Raw genomic sequence first — 19,892 nt, forward strand, 5'->3', positions numbered from 1 at the left:
ACTATCTGTTAGAGACTTCTAGTTGCAGATTCCTCACTTTGGAATTTTCCCCTGGCGTCAAACTGGATCCTGAGATTTCTTTTTGAGCAGTAGCCTTGTGCACCATCAGATGGCGTTGGTCGATTCTGCATCCGTCGTTGGCATCGTGGTTGCCGTGATGACCCCAGTCGTACATAAGCAACACTCCGGCATGCTGACATCAGTTCTTTTCTTTTCGCACCACACACAGATCCGGAGAAGAGCTACTCTGGCCATTTTTTGACCAAATTCAACTTTTTTGTCGGCTTTTTGTCTTCCTTAGTACATTGAGGGATGTCTCAAAAGACTGGCTCCAAACTTTGCAACGCCTGTCACCGCATGATGTCGGTGACGGACCCGCACATGGTGTGTTTATGTTGTCTGAAGCGCAACCACGACATGAAGTTGTGCTCCGAGTGCCGGGCCATGAACCTGAATGCTTTGACGGAGCAGTCCCTAATGCTCATGGCGGCCCGGTGCTCGGCTCTGAGGTGCTTCCAGTCTCGCTCATAAGGAAGGTCTCGAGACCACTTGCAGAGTCATCACCACTCCTCCTCGTCCCAATAACATTTGGGTCACAAGAAAAAGAAGTCAAAGAAAGCTAAACGTTCTTTGACTTCACCCCGTTGCTCGGTGATGCGACGCAGGAAGAGTGTCGACACTCGATGCTTCCGTCCGTGGATCCTACTTTTGGGTCCCCTTCGTGCTTCCCTGAGTTTCTGGGAGCCACCCCTGCCCAGCTATGGGAATTTTATGAGGTCATGCACCTTATCTTTGGGCAGACCGAACCCCCTGCGGCACCTTTGGGGCCTGGGGGCTCGGATGGGGCCCTTAGGGTTATACTCTGGCGTCTCTGGCCCCGACCTCTGATGGCCCCTCCGGATTCATTCTCGAATCTGTGCCAACGCCGATTGTGCCAATGTGACCTTCCTAGAAGGCCGGCTAAGACATTGGCGCTCCTGATGTTGGTTGGGCCCATAATCGTCATCGACCCAAACCTCATCCCTGACCCGGAACGGCATTGATCAATACGGCTTCTGACTTTGACTGGGCCTACTCACCCCAGGTTGCATTGTGACCCTTATTATTATGGATACAAATATCAGGAAGGGTTTGAGGGGACACTGGACCCTTTAGAATACCAGCTAGACAACACCGACTTGGACTGGACACAGGAATTGGGTGAGGCTAGTGGTCTGGATACTTCATTAAATGCTGGCATGCTTTCTCCTCCTACCCTGGCTATGGCAGAGGGAGCGTCTTACTTCATGGTGGTCAGTAGGGCAGCTTAAGTCCTTGGCCCTAAGCGTACCCCTGTGGCAGTCAGGACTAACCTCCTGACAGAGGTGCTTCAGCCTGAGGCTTCCACTTCAGAGCCTCTCCATCCATTTAGTGAAGCCCTTACTGATGTTCTTCTGTGTACTAGGTCCATACCCAGCACAGGGGCTCCTGTGAAGTGGACAATTGCCCACTGCCTTCGACCTGCCCCAAACAACCCTAACTTCCTGTCACACACCCCATGCCTGAAAGCCTTGTCATCCACGCTTCTTCCTCCTCTGGCGTATTCCCATCCGCTCCCCCGGATAGGAAATCAAAAAGATTTCAGCTTTGGAAGAAGATGTTTTCTTCCTCCAGTCTGGCACTGCGGTCAGAAAACACCGCTTGCCTTTTGGCCCGCTACACCCATTCGTTGTGGGATATGGTCGTGCAGGTATTGCCGCAGGTCCAGGAGGAGGCCCTGGCCATCATTTCCCAAGCCGTCGCTGATGGGAGGTATGCGGCTAAGTTCACGATTCGTTGTGGGTTGAACACGACCGGCTCACTGGGCAGATCGGTTGCATCGATGGTGGCCTTAAGGCGCCACACCTAGTTGAGGATTTCTTGTTTTTCGGGGATGTCCAGCTGTCTTTCATGGACATGCCCTTCGATGGCACCTGTCTCTACAGAGACGAAGCAGACTCGGCGCTTGAGAGGTTCATCTGGCACTTCTCCCAAAGGAAGGCCAGGTTTGCTTGGCCAAGGGAGCCACAGAGAGGGTCCCTGCGTCAGAAGTAGGTTGTGGTTGTTATTCCAGCTACTTTCTGGTGCCCAAAAAGGACAAGGGCCTGCATCCTATCCTAGACCTTTGGGTCCCCAGTCTCTTTCTCAAGTAGGAGAAGTTCAAAATGCTCACTCTAGCTCAGGTCCTATCTGCCTTGGACCTAGGAAACTGGATGGTAGCATTGGACTTGCAGGACGCTTACTTCCATATACCTGTCTTTCCTGCCCACAGGTGCTACTTGCGATTCGTGGTAGGTCACAAGCACTTTCAATTTACCATGCTCCCCTTCGCCCTACCAGCGCCCCTCGTGTGTTCACGAAAGTGCTGGTGGTGGTTGCAGCTCATCTGCACAGGTTATGGGTTTCAGTCTTCCCCTACCGGAACAACTGGCTGTTGAAGGCAAACACGTCCCAGAAAGTCGTCTCCCACCTTCAGACTATGGCGAACCTTCTGCACTCACTAGGTGTAGGAAGTTGGCTCTGTATATACTATTGCCAAGTGAGAGATAGTGTGCACAGAGTCCAAGGGTTCCCCTTAGAGGTTGATAGTGGCAAAATTAGATAATACTAATGCTCTATTTTGTGGTAGTGTGGTCGAGCAGTAGGCTTATCAGAGGGTAGTGTTAAGCATTTGTTGTACACACACAGGCAATAAATGAGGAACACACACTCAAAGACTTAACTCCAGGCCAAAAGTTCTTTTATAGGAAAATATATTTTCGTAATTTATTTTAGAACCACAAGATTCAAGATTTGAGGTAAGTACATAAAATGCAAGGTACTTCACACAGGTAAGTATAGAACTTTGATTTAAAACAGTAGTACACACAGTTTTGATTAAAATGGCAATAAGCTATTTTGAAAGTGGACACAGTGCAAAAATCAACAGTTCCTGGGGGAGGTAAGTTTGGTTAGGTTTCTCAGGTAAGTAAAGCACTTACACAGTCAGTCTCCTGGGCATAGGCAGCACACGTTGGGGGTTCAAGGAAACCCCAAAGCCACAGCACCAGCAACACAGGGCCGGTCAGATGCAGAGGTCAAAGGAGGGCCCAAAACACAATAGGCGCCTATGAAGAACAGGGGTGCTCCGGTCCTAGTCTGCTTACAGGGAAGTACCTGCATCTTCGGGGAGCAGACCAGGGGGGTTTTGTAGAGCACTGGGGGGGGGGGACACACACAAGCCCACAAAACACACCCTAAGCGGCACAGGGGCGGCCGGGGCAGTAGGCAAACTAGGCATCGGGATTGCTATAGAAAGCAATGGAGGGACCCGGGGGTCACTTAGGCGATGCAGGCAGGGCAAAGGGGGGCTTCTTGGGCCAGCCAGTGACTGGGCTAGGATGAGGGCCGCCTGCTGGTCACTCCTGCACTGGTAGGTTGTTCCTCTCGGTCCTGGGGGCTGCGGGTGCAGTGCTTGGTCCAGGCATCGGGTTCCTTTGTTAACAGGCAGTCGCAGTCAGGGGGAGCCTCTGGATCCTCTATGCAGGCATGGCTGTGTGGGTGCAGGGGTGTCCAGGTCGCTGGCGTCGCCTGGGAGTCCTCTCTGCAGTGTTGGTTTCTCCAAACTCGAGCCGGGGCGTCGGCTGTAGAGTATGAAGGCTCACGCTTCTGGCGGGAAGTGGAGTCTCTTTAAAAGTTGCTTTAAAATTGCAAAGTTGTTGCAGTTTCTGAACAGTGGTGCTGTTCTCTGGAGTTTCTTGGTCCTTTATGTGCAGGGCAGTCCTCTGAGTCCTCAGAGGTCGCTTGTCCCGGCAGATGCGTTGCTCTGCAGGTTCTTTGAGTCCGGAGACAGGCCGGTAGGGCTGGGGCCAAGTCAGTTGGTGTCTCCGTCGTCTCTGTGGGGCTTTCAGGTCAGCAGTCCTTCTTCTTTCTTCAGGTTGCAGGAATCTGATTTCCTGGGTTCAGGGTCACCCCAAAATACTAAATTTAGTGGTGTGTTTAGGTCAGAGGGGCAGTAGCCAATGGCTACTATCCTTGAGGGTGGCTACATCCTCCTTGTGCCTCCTCCCAGAGGGGAGGAGGGGACATCCCTATTCCTATTGGGGGGAATCCTCCAAACTCAATATAGAGGATTTCTAAAGGCAGAGGTCACCTCAGCTCAGGGCACCTTAGGGGCTGTCCTGACTGGTAGGTGACTCCTCCTTGTTTTTCTCATTATCTCCTCTGGCCTCGCCGCCAAAAGTGGGGGCAGTGGCCGGAGGGGCGGGCATCTCCACTAGCTGGGATGCCCTGGGGTGCTGTAACAAAAGGCATGAGCCTTTGAGGCTCACCGCCAGGTGTTACAGTTCCTGCAGGGGGAAGTGAGAAGCACCTTCACCCAGTACAGGCTTTGTTCCTGGCCACAGAGTGTCAAAGCCACTCACCCCATGTGGCCAGAAACTCGTCTGGTTGTGGCAGGCTGGCAGAAACTGGTCAGCCTAGCACTAGGAGTCGGACTGGTATTCAGGGGGCATCTCTAAGATGCCCTCTGGGTGTATTTCACAATAAATCCCACATGTGCATTTATTGTGCTTTGATACCAAACTTCCCATATTTCAGTGTAGCCATTATGGAACTGTGGAGTTTTGTTTGAAAGACTCCCACACCATATACTCTTTATGGCTACCCTGCACGTACAATGTCCAAGGTTTTGCTTAGACAATGTAGGGGCATTATTGCTCATACAACTATGCCCTCACCTGTGGTATAGTGCACCCTGCCTTAGGGCTGTAAGGCCTGCTAGAGGGGTGACTTACCTACGCCACAGGCAGTGGGATGTGGACATGGCACTCCGAGGGGAGTGCCATGTCGACTTAGTCATTTTCTCCCCACCAGCACACACAAGCTGTGAGGCAGTGTGCATGGGCTGTGTGAGGGGTCCCAAGGGTGGCATAATACATGCTGCAGCCCTTAGAGACCTTCCCTGGCCACAGGGCCCTTGGTACCAGGAGTACCATTTACAAGGGACTTATCTGTGCGCCAGGGCTGTGCCAATTGTGGGAACAAAGGTACAGTTTAGGTAAAGAACACTGGTGCTGTGGCCTGGTTAGCAGGGTCCCAGCACACTTTCAATCATAACTGGCATCAACAAAAGGCAAAACGCTAGGGGGTAACCATGCCAAGGAAGGCATTTCCTCACACTAGGGTTCACTCTAAACGTGCTGAAGTCACACATGAAACCTTCTCAGACGCTACCTTTTATCGGAGCTGCTCTTGATTCTGTGCAGTTTCGGGCCTATCCTCTCAAAAACGGAGTCCAGGATATTCAGGCTATGATTCTGATATTTCAGCCTCTATCCTGTGTTTCAGTGAGAACGACTCCGAGGCTGCTGGGCCTCATGCCCTCCTGCATCCTGCTGGTGACACATGCCAGATGCCATATGCAGGCTCTGAAGTGGCACCTGAAGTTCCAGTGGGCGTAGCATCAGGGGAGACTCTTTGACATGGTCCAGATCTCGGAAGGAACTGCGAAAGACCTGCAGTTGTGGCTTTCGAATCACGATTGGGTCAACTGCAGATCCCTCTCCCTTCCCCAACCAGATCTTACAGTAGTGACAGGTGCATCACTCCTGGGATGGGGCGCCTACATGGGAGAGGTGGAGATCAGAGGTCTCTGGTCTCCAGCAGAATCCAGACTCCACATCAATCTTTTGGAGCTCTGGTGATCAGGCTTGCATTGTAAGCATTCCCTCCCTCTCTAAAAGGGAAAGTGGTGCAGGTGTTCACGGACAACACTACCACCATGTGGTACTGCAACAAGCAGGGGTCATGGACGCTTTGTCAAGAGGCTCTGCATCTCTGGACGTGGCTGGAACACCAGGGCATAATCCTGGTGGATCAAAATCTGGCGGGCTCTCTCAACACCAGAGCAGACAAACTCAATCGTTAATGCATAGTCGATTACGAATGGCAGATTCCTCCGGAGGTTGCACAAGGCCGCTTTCAGCAGTGGCGAGAGCCTTGGTTAGATCTTTTCACCTCCGCAGAGAATGCACAATGTCAGCTGTTTTGCGCGTTCGACTTTCCAAGGCGGCAGTCGCTCGGCAACACTTTCTGACTCGAGTGGAACTCAGGCCTCCTTTACGCTTTCCCACCAATACCACTTCTGCCCAGAGTTCTGAAGAAGATCAAGAGCGACCAGGCCCAAGTAATCCTTGTGGCTCCGGACTGGGCTGAAGAGTATGGTACCCAGAGCTACTGAGCATGGCTACATATCCTCCCATCAGACTGCCCCTTCAGGAGGATCTTCTGTCGCAGCAGCAGGGGACGGTTCTCCATCCGAATCTGTCCAGTCTTTGCCTTCTTGCATGGAGTTTAAGCTCTGGCAGTTAACAGCTTTTGACCTTCCGCCCGAAGTCTGTGATGTTATCTTGGCAGCCAGACGTCCCTCCACCAAAACGGTAAATGCCTGTCGCTGGCATAAATTTGTGGCATGGTGTACCTTCAAGTCTGTTGATCCCCTTTCTGCACCTCTCTCTGAGATTCTCTTGTTCATCCTTTCTTTAGCCCAGCAGAGCTCTGCTTTGGGGACCCTTAAAGGTTACTTATCGGCCATCTCAGCCTTTCTTAGATTGTCAGACCAACCTTCCGTATTCAAGTCTCCCATTGTTGGGAGATTCCTTAAGGGACTCACCCATTTGTTTCCTCTGACCCGGTTCATTATGCCCCAGTAGGACTTGAACCCAGTCCTAACTTACCTTATGTGTGCCCCTTTTAAGCCGATGCACATTTGTCCCTTGCGGCTCCTTACAATGAAGACTACTTTCTTGTTGCCATTACCTTTGTTCGCAGAGTGAGTGAGCTTCAAGTTCTTTCTTCCAAGCTAACATTTTTGTCTGTCCACCCTGACAAAGTGGTGCTTTGTACAAGGGCCTCCTTCTTTCCTAAGGATGTTATGCCTTTTCACTTAGGTCAATCCATCACTTTGCCTACATCTCTCTCATGAAGAGGAGAGACTCCACCGTCTGGATTGAAAAAGACTGTTGGCGTTCTACCTCAATCGTTCTAAAGATTTACGGGTGAACGATCAACTCTTTGTTTGATATGTGTGTGCGAAGAAAGGGAAGGCGATGCAGAAGTGTAGCATCTTATAATGGGTATTGCTCTGCATCAAAATGTGCTATGCGTTGGCAAAAAAGCAACCCCCTGTGGGCTTGCGTCCTCATTCTACCAGAGCAGCTGCTGCTACCCCATCGTTAGCACGTGAAGTTCCGGACCTGGACATCTGCCAGGCGGCAAAGTGGGCATCCCTGCACATGTTCACAAGACATTACTGCCTGGACAGTCAGGTCCACAGAGACGGCTACTTTGGTTGTTGAGCCCTGCAGCACTTTTTAATATGATCTTGGTTTGCAGCCCACCATTGAAGATGTTATTGCTTGGGTATCTATTCTAAGGTAAAGAATCTGCAATTAGAAGTCCCTATCAGATGAAAAGTTACTTACCTTCGCTAATGATTTATCTGGTAGAGACATATTCTAGTTGCAGATTCCTTACTGACCCATCCATCCTCCCCGCTTGCAAACTGATCTCTAGGGACAGGATTCCCATTTAAGGGCCCTAGCTCTGGTTCACCAATTTCATTGTTCTTCATGGCTCTGCACTACTGGCGTGGAAAGTCGTGAAAAAAAACTGATGTCAGCACACCGGGGTGGCACTTATGTACAACCACTACATCATCACTGCGTCCACAGCGCGAATGATGGATGCAAAGTCGACCATTGCCATCTGACAGCACGCGAGGATACTGCTCGAAGAAAAATCTCCGGATCTGGGGGAAATTCTAAGGTAAGAAATCAGCAACTAGAATATGTCTCTACCAGTTAAAACGTTACCGAAGGTAAGTAACCTGTTCTACCTGACTACTGCTGGTGTTGCAGAATACTAGCAACCTATATGTTTACGTGACTATTGCTTGCTTTCACAGAGTAATAGTAACCTGTGTGATGTTTTGACAACATCTTGTGTAGCCGGGTATTACTGATCCATGTAGTTTTTCATCTAATAATGTTTTATGTGCAATACATTTTATTTTTATATAACTTGTTGGGAGTTTCCTTTGTGGTGTATTTGTTGTGTTGCATGTGTTGTGTGTGTTGTGCAAACGCTTCACACATTGCCTCTGGCATAAGCCTGTATGCTTGTGCCAAGCTACCAAGTGGGTGAGCAGGGGTTATCTTGGGTGTGTAACTTACTCACCCTCACCAGAGTGCTGGGTTCTGCCTGACTTAGGTGCATACCGTAGCCAACCAGAAACCCCATTTCTAACACACACCATCAACCACACCCGGGGAGCCTGCGTCAAAAGAACCTTGTCTATATCTAATAGTGTCAGAGCTATCCACAGGTTTTAATGCACAGTCAGCCACACTTGGGGATCCTGTAGCTAAAGACCTTTGCCTAACTTCAACACCACCTGCGTGGCAAACCTCAGCACAAGAAAGCCGAGGACCAGGGGAGGGTTGATCTTTGTGAGAGGATACAACCGGGTGGGGAAATAGACTGGCCTAGGCACCCTTTACGACCCATTGACCACCTCTGTAGCCTGAGTCACCGTTGGCGGGCAACCCACCTCAATATCCCCCTTAATAGGGAGGGTCACAATGGACTCCCCACAGGCTTTGATTTTCCCACTACCCTCCCTTTCTTCCCCCCAACCTCCACCTTCACTGTTACCCTCCTCCAACCTCTGCAGGGAAGAACTCTTCCCCCCACAAGCAAGTGAATTCACCCCATCCAAAATGTTATAACAGCTTGTAAGTTGAAGGACACATTTATCCACTCTAGGAGCATGATTGGCATTGGACCTTGGGATTGAATCTTGGATACAATTGACCCTGCTGACTGGCCTTGATGGGAGGAACCAATTACTCACAATCCAGCTAGGTTTATAAAAAATACCCCAGGGGCAGTAAAACCACATTAGATTCCCTCTAAGGTTGCCCCACTTGGGGAAAAAGCAGCCTCTGCACAATCTGGGGGGACCGGAAATTTATAATAATACAATTACCAGTTATATCCTTGGGGCCTGATCCCACCAAGCCCACCGGGCATGTAAGAATTTAATTTGTCATGTACGGAGGAAAATCCCTATGGGTGGCTAGCCAACTGATACACGTATTAAACAGTTTGCTTTGACCCTCCTTCTGTTCATCCTGTAGCTGCCGACCCTCCAGCTAAAATTGTCACATATGGGCACGAGGCTGGCAGGAGGTTGATCACAGGTTGCCTCTTCACTGAGGATCGGCGGTTATCACTCTCTGGGTTCCTCCAAACCCCGACCACCTTAACTGGAGCTGACGCCTTGTCAGAATTTGTCCCCTTAGAGAATAGAACTTGACCTCCATCAGCAACATGCAAAGAAGAAAATTTCTTGGCCGCAGTATCTGCAAATATATTTCATGGGGCATCATCTGGATTAGCCAAGAATAACAGAAGAATCGTTTGCAGGATTCTGGCCACCCCCCCTTGGGTTTAACACATCATGTGAGATTATAGGTAACTGCTTTTGGTGTAACAGAAGAGAGTCAAGGCCATTTTCAATGGCTTCTAACCGGTTATATGTAGGACGAAGTTCCTTAAGCAAAATCTCTTTAAATTCCAGCAACAGGGTTTCAATAACATTCTCACCCCCAAGAGGGTATTGATACGGCCGACCCAGGTCAAGAACGTCAGAACTAAGGGCACCCACTTCTATACCGTAACTGTGTCTTGGTGCCAGGGCTAGATTTTGCTTACAGTGATGTAATTTTGATTTTGACTCACTGGCAGCATACAGAGCCCTTGGGCCAATTTTGGGGTGTGCCACTGTTGTTGCAGGTACCAGGTCTTTGTCATCATTGCATATTAGCTTGATACCTGACACAGAGCAATCCGATGTAGTACTAAAAGCAGTCTGGTTGGCATTATGTAACGGGGATCCTCCTGTAGCCTGTTCATTGGGGCCACTCAACGACAGCCTTCTCTCAGAGAGATCAATTTCAGTAGAAATTATCTCTATAGCCCTCTGTAGCATTTTGTCAATGATGGTCAATTTAGGTGAGGGCAAAGCTTTAGAAGAGCTACCCACGATTTTCCTCTTCCCCATTTCCTGTGCGGTATGTTACAAATCCACCAAAACTCAACACAGGACAACAAGCATGGAATTAAAAGCCAAGGAAAGGGGTCCCCTAGACTCAGTGGCACAGCATAAAGACTTTTAGGAAAACACAAATGGACTCACTCTTGGAGGCTCGGTGACAGAGAGTGAGCCCAGCCCAGCCTCTTCCAGGCTCTGACTGTCTCAGACAGGTCTGCTCTTGGCCCGGTTTTCGCCCAGGTGCATCCAGCGCTTCACTGCTTTTAAAAGAGCAGGAGCCTCCAGGCGTCTGCACGGTGGCAGACCAGCCAGGGACTGCTGGTAGTTGAAGTCCTCCACCTCATGGCCCTGGGCCAGTCCTACTGCCTACTGACAAATAACCTGCGGGAGTGTTTCACTGTTTTTAAAAGAGCAGGCACCTCAGGCTGTCTGCACAGAGGAGAAGAACAGCCTGGAACTGCTGGTAGTTGAAGTCCTCCACCTCATGGCCCTGCTCCAGCCCCACTGCCTCCTGCCAAATAACCTGCACTGCAGGAGCTCACCACTGTTTTTTTAAAGAGAGGGCACCTCTGGGCATTTGCACAGGGGTGTGGACTAACCTGGGACTGCTGGTAGTTGAAGTCCTCCACCTCATGGCCCCAATCCAGCCCCAGTTCCTGCTGCAAAATAACCTACATACCTCATGTGTGCTCCCTTATAGCCACTGCATAATTATCCCCCCTGACTGCTTACTATCAAGACAGCCTTCTTAGTGGCAGTAACATCTGCCTAGAGGGTGAGTGAGCTGCAGGTCTTGTCATCCAAACCGCCATATCACAGTATTTCCTGACAAGATAGTGCTTCGCACCCGTGCCTCTTTCCTCTCAAAGGTGGTGACCCCATTTCATTTGGGACATACTGTCACCATGCCCTCCTTCTTTTCTCCCTCACATCCCTCTAAGCAAGAGGAACTACTCCACCGGATGGACCCAAAAAGGGCATTGTTGTTCTACCTTGGCTGCACAAAAGAGTTCCGGTTGGATGACCAACTCTTTGTGGGAGCAAAGAAAGGTCAGGCAGTACAGAAATTAACCATTTCATGCTAGGTCATTCTCTGTATAAAGATCTGCTATGCCCTGCTAAGGAGCAACCTTCAGAGGGGCTTACAAGCCCATTCCACTAGGTGAAAACCTGCAATCAAGGCGTTAGCTCATGGAGTCCCAGTCCTGGACATCTGTCAGGTAGCAATGTGGGCATCTCTGCACACATTTGCCAAACACTACTGCCTGGACAGTCAGGTCTGCAGGGACTGGCATGTCACCCATTCGATCCTGCAGGATTTCCAGTCAAGAATTTGTCCGCAGCCCACCACCAAGAGGATATGGCTTGGGTATCTATTCAAAGGTAAAGAATCTGCAGCTAGAAATCTTTATCAGATGAACGTTACTTACCTTCAGTAATGCATTATCTGGTAGAGACTGTATCTAGCTGTAGATTTCTTACACCCACCCATGCCTCCCTGCTCTGCGGACTCATTTGCTAGGGTCAGTGTGATCCCTTTCAGGGCCTTACTTTGGACAAACATATTCATCAATTCTTGTCATGGATATGTGTTCCTGGCGTGGAAAGTTGTGATTAAAGTTACTGACGTCCGCTTGCCTAGCTTGTGCCTGTATAGGGGACCGCAACGCCATTTCCGGTGCTAATGATGCCACCAATGCCACACGGAGCCAAATAGAGCCACCCGACAGCACATGCAGGGGTATTGCTCAAGGAAAAGTTTCTAGATCCAGTCTGACGCCTGAGGAAATTTAAAAGTAAGGAATCTGCAGCTAGATAGAGCCTCTAACAGATAATGCGCTACCGAAGGTAAGTAATTTGTTCATTAAGGTACAAACTGTTGCCCTGGACACTATGAATTCTAAATGCAGATCCTGTCATATTAGTGGGTCATTATTCCACAACACGGCTTTGCTGTACTTTGTATTGTATTGTATTGTAATCGTATTTATATAGCGCTTACTACCCCTGACGAGGCGTCGAAGCGCTTTTCGATGAGTAGCACGCTACTCCGGAACCCAACAAGAATTAGTGATGGATTAGTATCATTTAATAATGAGTACAGTTTTAGTATTATTATGAGTTAATTTGAGCCGCGGATATAAGAGTTTGTTAGTTAGATTGACTGGAGTAATGGAGGGGTGGAGGAAAGAAATCCAGAAGTGTTAATTGGGAGTATATCCTTCATTTACTCAACCCAAAGGTTTGGGATGAATAAAGGGGGATGGAGGGGGAAGAGTATGTGGAAGGGTTAGGGAAAGCATAGTAGCAGGTTGGGATGAATGCAGGAGAATTTAGTAGGGTTGTGTGGGAGGTCACAGAGGTAGAGTGAGGTTTGGTGAGTTAGACGTGGAGGTGGAGGGAAGAGCTTAGGCAGAGATATTTAGGAGATGAAAGTGGTAGAAGGGATTTGGGATGAGTCAGAGTGAGAATGGAGGATAGTTTGATAGAGACATGACATAAGAGTGATGAGTAGATAAGTGTGATAAGATGAGAGCAGGAATTCATAGATATCTAGTATAACAACCCAAAAACCAGGAGCCATGCAATGATCCACGAACATGCCAAGCACAGAAACAACATATACACATACATATATATATATATATATATACACACACACACACACACACATGAATACACACACATATGCACATACAATACACAATTAGAATCATGGGTAAAAAATACTTAGTCAGACAGGTTTAAAGAGTGTGTGTGTATTTTATTGTTATGACAGTAGCAATACATATTTTCCAAAGAAACTATATATAAATAGAAATATACATATAATCTGAAAAAAATATTTATCCACATAGGCATATGCAGTTCATAATTGTTTGAAAAAGGTGGTTATGAAGGAAAGAGCCAACTCTTGAGTAGTTTTCTGAAGACAAGAAAGTTATCTGTGGCTCTTATAGTTGGGGGTAATGAATTCCATAGTTTGGCTGCTTGGACGGAGAAGGATGTACCACCTACAGTCTTTTTCTTGTATGGTGGTGTTCTAAGGCGGGGTGCTAGTCTTGAGTGCAGGGTTCTTTGTTGGATGTATTTGGTAATATTCTTTCTGATAAAATGCGGTCGGGTTCCATGTATAGCTTTGTGGGTGATACAAAGCAGCTTGAAAGTGCATCTTCTGGCAACGGGTAACCAGTGTAGTGCTCTCAAGGCAGGGGAGATGTGGGCTTGCGGCTTTATATGTAGTAGTAGCCTGGCTGCGGAATTCTGGATACGTTGTAGTTTTTTCATAACAGATAGAGATGATCCATGGTAGAGGCTATTGGCATAATCCAGTTTGGATAATACAAGTGTGATAGTAGCTTGCACCTTGTGTGGAAATCCGAGGTGGGGGAAGATGCGTCGTAAAGTCTTTAAGGTGATGAAGCTTGTGTGTGCTAATTTGTCTACTTGGGCATTCATAGTTAGATTGGAATCCATGGTGATTCCTAGGTTTTTAACTACCTTGGATAATTGAGGAGGTGGTCCGAGATCGTCAGGCCAGACTCACAGAGGGTCATAATTTTTCCAGTCACCACATATGAGTATTTCTGTTTTGGAGGTATTTAGTTTGAGATGGCTCCAGGTCATCCACTGATCAACGGCTCTGAGGCAACTGAAGATTTGTGAGTTTTCAATGTTTTTGGGGTCTTCTAATTTAAGTAGTATTTGTGTGTCATCTGCATAGTTGTAGCATGTGAGATGGAAATCATTGATCAGTTCTGGTAAAGATATCATGTAGATGTTGAAAAGCAAAGGTGAGATGATTGACCCTTGGGGGACCCCTGCTTTTGTGAGGTAGGGTTTGGACGAGAAGGGGGGCGAGTGGATGATATTCGCTCTTTTTTGGAGATAGGAAGTAATCCAGTCGAGAGCAATCCCTTGTATGCCGGCTTCGTGGAGTCTTTGAGTTAGGGTGTCATGGTCAACCGTATCAAAGGCAGCTGAGAGGTCCAAGAGAAGTAGTGCAGCAACTCCATTTCGGTCGTCTGTGTTTTTAAGATCGTCCCAGATTGCCATGAGTGCCGATTCAGTGCTTCTTCCTGGGCGGAATCCAGTTTGGAAGTCTGAAAGTATAGAATTGTCTTCAATGAATTGTGACATCTGGGTGAATGCTGCTCTTTCTATCAATTTGCCCAGGAAAGGTCCATTTGTGATAGGTCTGTAGTTGTTGGGGTCTTGCGGGTCTAGGTTTGTTTTCTTTAATAACGGTCGTATGTATGCCTTTTTCAGGTCTGCAGGAAAAGTTCCTGAAGTTAAAGAGTTGTTGATGCTTCTTCTTACAGGTGTGGCAGCAGAAGTAGATAGCAGGATGTTCTTGAAGATTTGTGGTGGGCAAGGGTCAGAAGGGCAACCAGAAGGTCTGCTTGCTTTGACCAAATCCATAAAATCATCCTGGGATATTTGTTTGAAGGACTGTAGAGGTTGGGATGGTTTATTCTTAAAGGGTATTTTAGTAAAGGGGTTGGTGCTGATGGTTTTCTTCTGTTTTAAATAGGAGTCCAATGTGTCTGCCTTGGTTGTGTAGTGAGTTGCCAATTTGTTTGTGAAATCTTGAGTGGTGGGATGACTTACTTCCATGCATGTAGGTTTTCGAAATTCATTGAGGATTTTATAAAATTCCTTGGTTGTAGATTGAGCATTTAGAATTCTGTCTGAGTAGTATCTTTTTTTAGCTTTTTTGATTGATGATTTGTATATCCTGTTAAGTTTGTGTAGCTGCAGTTTGTGTTTTTTTCAAACGGTTTTACATCAACAGTTTATCTGTGGAGGTTACTGTAGTGAGCGAATGATGGAATGGTATTGGAGGGAGTATGAAGTGGGAGTGTGTGCTCATGAGTATTGCAGGGGGCCGGTTATGGGTATGGCAGGAGGGCCTATCAGGCGGTGGATTTGGTTGTCTTTCTGTGTGCAACTACTTAAATATGTGTGTTATACGTGTATGCTTTGAGACTTCCTTATCCTATATCATTGCACCTTCTACAATCACAAATGTAGAATTTGTTGAATGCATCAATTTGTTATTTTCCTGCCTCCCCCCCACCACCACCCATACACACACATAAAAGGAACTCAGTAAAAAATGAAGGTCCTTGTTAACTAATGTTTTGCAGAAGCCGTGGCCGCGCAAAATGCATCATTTTACTAAACATTTTAAAGGCTGACGTGCCCAGTACTGAACTGCAGTATATCCAGCCAGTGGACCCTTAAATAAATAAAGTTATAAATATGTATGTGTCTCCTCTTACCTTAGATTGTGCTTCCTGTAAAGGAGCACAAGTACGCTGGTCAACAAAATTAAAATCAGAACAGCAATAACCGAAACTGCGATAGACCAGGAAGCAGCTCTGTTCCCTCCATGATTATTGAAATTGCTCCCAGTGGCTGACTGCATTGTTGCCTTCAGAATCCCAAACGATGGACCTGAGTATTGTAAACATCATGAAAAGGGCATAAGTTAGTGGAAGATAACCTTAATTTACATCTTGGATGAATTTTGGAACTCTCCACAACCATATATTGAGATCCCCTTGAAATGCCTATATTCAGTTTAGTTCTAAAGGTGACTTAATGTGTATTCCGGCAAAACTGCTGCCAGAACATATGCCACACATCCTCACTGATCTTCATATGATGACTGGGTTATAAAACACAAGATAGGGCGTTATTCAGAGTTTCGGGGACTGCGTACTCCTTCCAAAACTCGGCAGGCTGTAATACAAGTAAATTGTAGTCAATGAAACTCTCTAAATGTGGCAGACATCTGCCAAGTTACAGAGTGCCCGGTCCCACAAAAAAAGAGAATGACCGTACAGTATGGACTGGCCACTTGTCAAATGACTTCCGGGGACCGGAAACTGTGACTATTTGACATTTACTTTAGAGTTGTTGAAATGCAATATATCTATTGAAGGTGACCTTAAGTAAAACTGAAGCACACGAAAGCTGTAACTCCTTGTTGTCTATGTGTTAAGATGGCAGGAAATGCTTGTGCTTTCAGCAAATTATTGGATTACAAACATTTTCTTGGGTTTTGGGAAACTGATGTATTGCACAATCTAGAGAAAGGTTCCTAGTTACAGTTATATTTCAATATCAAATCTGCAAATAGATATGGACCTTTGGGTTTATTGAAGAAAAAATGTATAGTCCAAAATCGCAACAACAGATCTTCAGATTAACTCCCTCCCACCTAATGCTTCTGCTCTTCTTCTCCCACCCCACCTAAAAATGTGTCTTTGTCCTTTTTTAGAGTAAGAAACTGCACGCTTTTTCCTTGTTACTTTATACCCCTGAAACTAGCGTTGCTAGAGTAGGCTTTTCCAACTAGAATGAATCCATCCTGCCTGCACACCTCTCATTGTGTGGTTCTGGTTGTCGCCCTCTGGTGGTGACCTGACCTAAGCTCTAACTGGCTTCTGATCAATGAAAACACCTTGACCAGTTCTGACAGGTCTGACTCACCTGTGCCCACTACCAATGATAACGATGACAGAAAAGGAAGATGAACATCTCTCTCTTTGAAGAATGGCTTCTTGTTTTGAAAAAGGCAGCTATTTAGCTAATTTATGCTTCCTGTCCGCACCAATAAAGTGGGATTGATACTTCCCCCCTCCACACTGTGGGCTAGATTTACCAAGATTTGACGCAACACAACAAGACAACTTGTTGCGTTGTGTCAAACGGAGAGGGCAGAAATATGCCATATCTACTAAGATATGGCACATTTCTGCTAGCCCTCCTTGCTGACTCACTGAGTGCAGCCTAGCCCCAATGTAGGCACCCTTGCATCATGGCCCAAGTGTGCCTGCGTTACAGGTAGGATTGCTTTTGTGCAGGAAGGGGGACCTGCAGAATTGGGGACCCTACTGCTGGATCAAGAGGAAGCGGGTTCCATGCAGAAAAGTCCAAGACTAAGAAGCTCAGACCTCACAATCGCTGTCTTTTGAAGCAAGGGATTTAAAGGAAAGACTGTAGGACCTGGGTGATCATATGTGTAACTCGAAAACATGTAGGACATAACCACAGGACACAGCTTATAAAGTTACTAGAGTTTGAACAATCAAGCCATTTTTGCTGTAATTTTGTAAAACTATTGGATCCTTTTCTAATTATAATTCACTTACCATTATCTGTAACATCAGCCATGATGTCATTGGCCAGAAGTTGTGCAACAGAGCCAGTGTCTGACCCATTTTTATCATCAATTAAAACGATCTGAATTTCTGGGACTCCTTGTCGAGGGAAGATTCTCAGGAAAGTCTGAGGCCTGTACACCTTGGAAAGAGCCATCCGTGTACCAGCATACTTTGCCTTTTAAAAATCACAAAAGTTATGAGTTATGTGCTGCCGAGTACTTGTGTTTTGCAAATATTACTATTCTTGTAAAATTGTAATGCCTTGCGAGTACACCTTTCAAAGGTTTGATTGACTAATTGAAATTGACTACACAGAGTATTTGTGTCTACCCAGGGTACATTGTCAATACAGGGTACATGTAAACAGATTTTCATGTAATCAAGATTTCTACACACGTTTGGAAAGTGTAAAGCTATAATCCTTGCAGTTCGTTTAGCTATACAGTACATCCTATATGTATATTCCAGTGGGATCTAACAGTGTACAAGTCAGGGAATGGTACTGGATTTAAAGAAATAATTTAGGAGTACCTACAGTATCAACATCAACAAATTTCCCTTTGTGTATGAGGCAAACCTTATTCTACCACTGCCTACTAGAACTAACCTTCCTTAGGCCCTGACTACAACTGTAAGGCTAAGTCAATTTAGAGTGTAAAACCTGTTTGCGCTTGAAGCAGGATTCCAAGCTGGGTTGTATATGCCCATGTGCTAACTGCATTTCTGCTTTTATGCGTAAGTGCAAATTATGCATTTCGGACACAGTTAAGGCAGGTAAAATCTGGGGAGAACTATTTTGGCAAATAGCATGAAATGAAGATTTGGTCACCCTAGGATGCATCCCAGGGTGCATAAGTAGTCAAGTTTGGTACCCAATGTAGGAAAAAAAGGATGTACGCATCTCAGCATCTACCGTTAATGGGCTTTCTTCAGGAGGTCCATTGGTATAAAGAAGGAAGACATTAAAGTTTAAAAATATAGAGAATCTGGTACCCAGTTGAAGTGTGCCTTAGCATGGGAGCGGCTTTCTCAGTCTGTGTTCGGGAGGCCACAGGGCAGACGTCGACTACTGAGCTCTAATCGGTGGATGAAGTAATTTACCTCTGTTGTCATGGAGTCTGTCATACTATGGCTCTGCAAATTCAGCCAAGTCCACCCTTGACTCCCTGTAAACGAGTGTGACAAGTCCAAGGTTTTTTGAAGGAAGAAAGGAAGAGTTCAGAGCTCAACAGGCAACCACAATACAGACACAATAAAATATTGCGCAGTCCAATGCTTATCTCTTAGTTAAAAAAATAATGTACTTTCATCTCTTAGCCAAACAAAATATTACATAGTGCAATTAGGATTCTCAGTTACAGTTGTACTCTTGTTTCAGATGTTCAGTAAAGCAATAGACCACTTCAGTATCCTCTCCCCATTTTCAGAGTTTTCTATTATCTACAACCCCTAGCGTATAGCACAGGTCTAAGGCAAGGATTAGGCATGGTGCAGTTCACTCAAACGTACTCCAATGTTTGGTTCTACAAAGCTGTTCAGTTCACTTTCACCAATTCGAGTTCTCCTGGTAAAAATCTTAACTTTGTAGTGCAGAATTCTTCTGCTTCCTCCGTCTCTCATTCCACTCAAGGGTAGGCCTTGTGGTTACCTGTGTTATTGTAGGTGCATTCTGGTGGTGCAGGGCACATGTATTCAGCAGTCCCACTCCTGTGGCAATGATTTTGGTACTGGATGGACCACAGCAGTGACTTCACTTGGAACATCACCGTTAGGCAGGATCAACTTGACTGGGTCACACAGCAGCACTTGTCTTTAGCAGTAACAATCTCCTAGTTGAGACAAATACTCAGCTGTGCAAGGTGCAGCCGGTCCTAAGTGGCCACTGAGACGATCAGGGCTTCTGCAACAACAAGGGTTAAGGATGTCCAGCATTGGCCACACCAGTCTCTCTGGCACAAGGTAGGATGCCGATGACACAACGATGTTTGGCACTTCAAAAACTGTGCAGTTCACTGCAAGGGCTGCTTGGAAAGACTGAGGGCCCCCTTCACACACAGATTGCTCCTCACTTAGCTCCCTTTTAGTCATCTGCTTCCTCTGGTTGTTCCTAATAACAGGAACTCACTACACTACTACGTCTCCTAGACAGTCTGTACTCCAGCAGGGGCAGGCACACTCCTTCCCTCTCTCAGCAGCTGGCAGGCAGGTATACAAGCTCTAGACAGAACCACAGATCATTCAGCAGCAACTCCAACCCCTCACCACTGGGAGACTGGCTGTCTTGAAGACACCAACTCTGGGCACATAGCAGTCCTTCAACTATTCTTCAGAGCACTCCCTTCCTTGGAACTTGGAGCTGAAACAAATTGAAGTGATTTGAATCACAGAATATACTCATTTTCCAAACAGGGGATGTGGATCAACTGTCTAAGGTTTCACAACTGGTTTCAGTTTGTTCTCTTTCAAATGTCTTTTTCTGGTTGCTCCTCTGACACAGACTTTGTGCATAGTGATAGCTCTCACAGCAGACAGCAGTGATGGTGGCTCCAAGCAGGTGTAGCCAAAACAAGGGCACAATGAAGAGTGATATCTCTACAACTGGC

At 46.8% G+C, this 19,892-nt stretch overlaps 1 protein-coding gene across 1 annotated transcript in view; it reads right to left on the reverse strand.

Moving 5' to 3' along the window:
- The window catches only part of AMN (amnion associated transmembrane protein), a 235,143-nt gene that overhangs the window by 59,755 nt on the left and 155,496 nt on the right, over positions 1 to 19,892 (reverse strand). The window contains exons 9-10 of the mRNA XM_069207299.1: positions 17,278 to 17,464; positions 15,400 to 15,574 (exon numbers count right to left, since the gene is read on the reverse strand). Coding sequence (XP_069063400.1) covers positions 15,400 to 15,574; positions 17,278 to 17,464 — 362 coding nt within the window. The remainder of the gene's footprint in view (positions 1 to 15,399; positions 15,575 to 17,277; positions 17,465 to 19,892) is intronic.

Source organism: Pleurodeles waltl, chromosome 9 (genome assembly GCF_031143425.1).
Source record: "Pleurodeles waltl isolate 20211129_DDA chromosome 9, aPleWal1.hap1.20221129, whole genome shotgun sequence".
Classification (NCBI taxonomy): domain Eukaryota; kingdom Metazoa; phylum Chordata; class Amphibia; order Caudata; family Salamandridae; genus Pleurodeles; species Pleurodeles waltl.